Below are 1,445 nucleotides of genomic sequence, written 5' to 3'. Positions count from 1 at the left end.
AGATGGGGGGAGGGGGGTGGGGGTAATTTTTTTTTTGAAAAACAGATTTTTTTAAATGGGTTAGAACCATTTTACCCAAACCATATTTGACCAAATCCATATTTACCCATATTCTATTTGGGTGGATTGTAATCCAAACCATTTTTGTTCAATCCATCCAAATCCGATCCAATCCAACCATTTGCCACCCCTAATCATACACCACCATGATTAAAGACTATCAATTACAGCAATAAATGGAAGATACTCTGCTCGTGATTCTAGTAGGGATGTTAAATAAAAATTTGTTCTGGCTGAAATATTGTATCCAACCAAAGTACAAGCTTCGGATTTGGGTAAATGGCATAGGCTCTAGAATAATCATATGATATAAGCAATCTTCTTAAGGGAGTTTTTAGTCATCTCCAAAACCAAGACTAACATGGAATAGAGACTTCAAAATTACAGGCTTACAGCAACAATAACAGGTTATGACTCCCCATTCTTTGTCAGATGAGAAAACAAGCAACACAATCAATCATGGCATGCAATTTGTTGTGCAAGACTTCCTTTTTCCGAGATTTAAAAAAAAAAAAGACAAATGAAGGTGTTGTATTTCATCCAATTTCAGTAAAGTAACTTCTTTCCTTTTTGGTGGCAACTTATATTCCAGTAATCATCATCTGGTAGAAACTACAGAGATACAACATCTTTTTTATTTTTCATTTCTTTTGATACGGAGAGACACGTAAGTTCGTGAAAAAAAAGGCCCCGAGTAAACACAAATTTGTATAAATAGTGATAATTATGATGACAGAACTACCTGAACATAGTGTACACCAGTTATTTTTGTAGGAGTACTAATCAATTCCAGGACAGAGTTTCCATTGGATTTCTTGAAATCAGGAAAAAGGGAAGAGCTATTCTTTGAATCTAGGAACCTCCAAGACCCTGCAGCTCAAATTTCAGAGGAAAATATTATTAGATTCAAGACAGTAGTAGCAAGGAAAGTTTATTTATTTAAGGAAGTATGATATTTCTTCGTTTTCTTTGAGATGTGTTCTGCTCAATCAATAGCATCAGATTTATCTTCTTAGCCCAGTGTATTTAACAAAACAGATTAGGTACTATCATTATCTTCACAAGAAATTAGTCATCAGATAAGGAAAAGAAGAACATAAAGAATATGTCCCAAAACTCAAATGCAACATAAGCACCAGAAAACAAGTTAGCTTACTGACCTCTGAAGGTTCCTGTTATATTCCAAGCAGAAAATGGCCCAAATTCATTCTCATCCTTCCTTGCAGAAAGCCACTGCTGCCAAAAACATGAAGAATGTGATCAGCGATTAGGCAGGAAAAATAAGCAGGCATACTATAATCAGAGTCACTTTTTCTTTTCTCTTTTATTTTGATGACTGTGAGATAGCGTCTGTAGTCTAGACTCTGTGTGGGGTGGGGTGGGGG

The 1,445-nt window shown here is 35.6% G+C and overlaps 1 protein-coding gene across 3 annotated transcripts in view; it reads right to left on the bottom strand.

Moving 5' to 3' along the window:
* The window catches only part of LOC102603721 (DSC E3 ubiquitin ligase complex subunit 1), a 12,979-nt gene that overhangs the window by 7,876 nt on the left and 3,658 nt on the right, over positions 1–1,445 (bottom strand). For 2 of the 3 annotated variants that reach the window (XM_006367415.2, XM_006367417.2), the window contains exons 2-3: positions 1,221–1,296; positions 803–930 (exon numbers count right to left, since the gene is read on the bottom strand). In XM_006367415.2, coding sequence (XP_006367477.1) covers positions 803–930; positions 1,221–1,296 — 204 coding nt within the window. The remainder of the gene's footprint in view (positions 1–802; positions 931–1,220; positions 1,297–1,445) is intronic. The other variant, XM_006367416.2, reaches the window with a different exon arrangement.

The sequence above is a fragment of the Solanum tuberosum genome, unplaced genomic scaffold (assembly GCF_000226075.1).
Source record: "Solanum tuberosum cultivar DM 1-3 516 R44 unplaced genomic scaffold, SolTub_3.0 scf00760, whole genome shotgun sequence".
In the NCBI taxonomy this organism is placed as follows: Eukaryota; Viridiplantae; Streptophyta; class Magnoliopsida; order Solanales; family Solanaceae; genus Solanum; species Solanum tuberosum.
The sequence above is the reverse complement of the archived record's forward strand: the minus strand, read 5'-3'. Positions and strand labels throughout refer to the sequence as shown.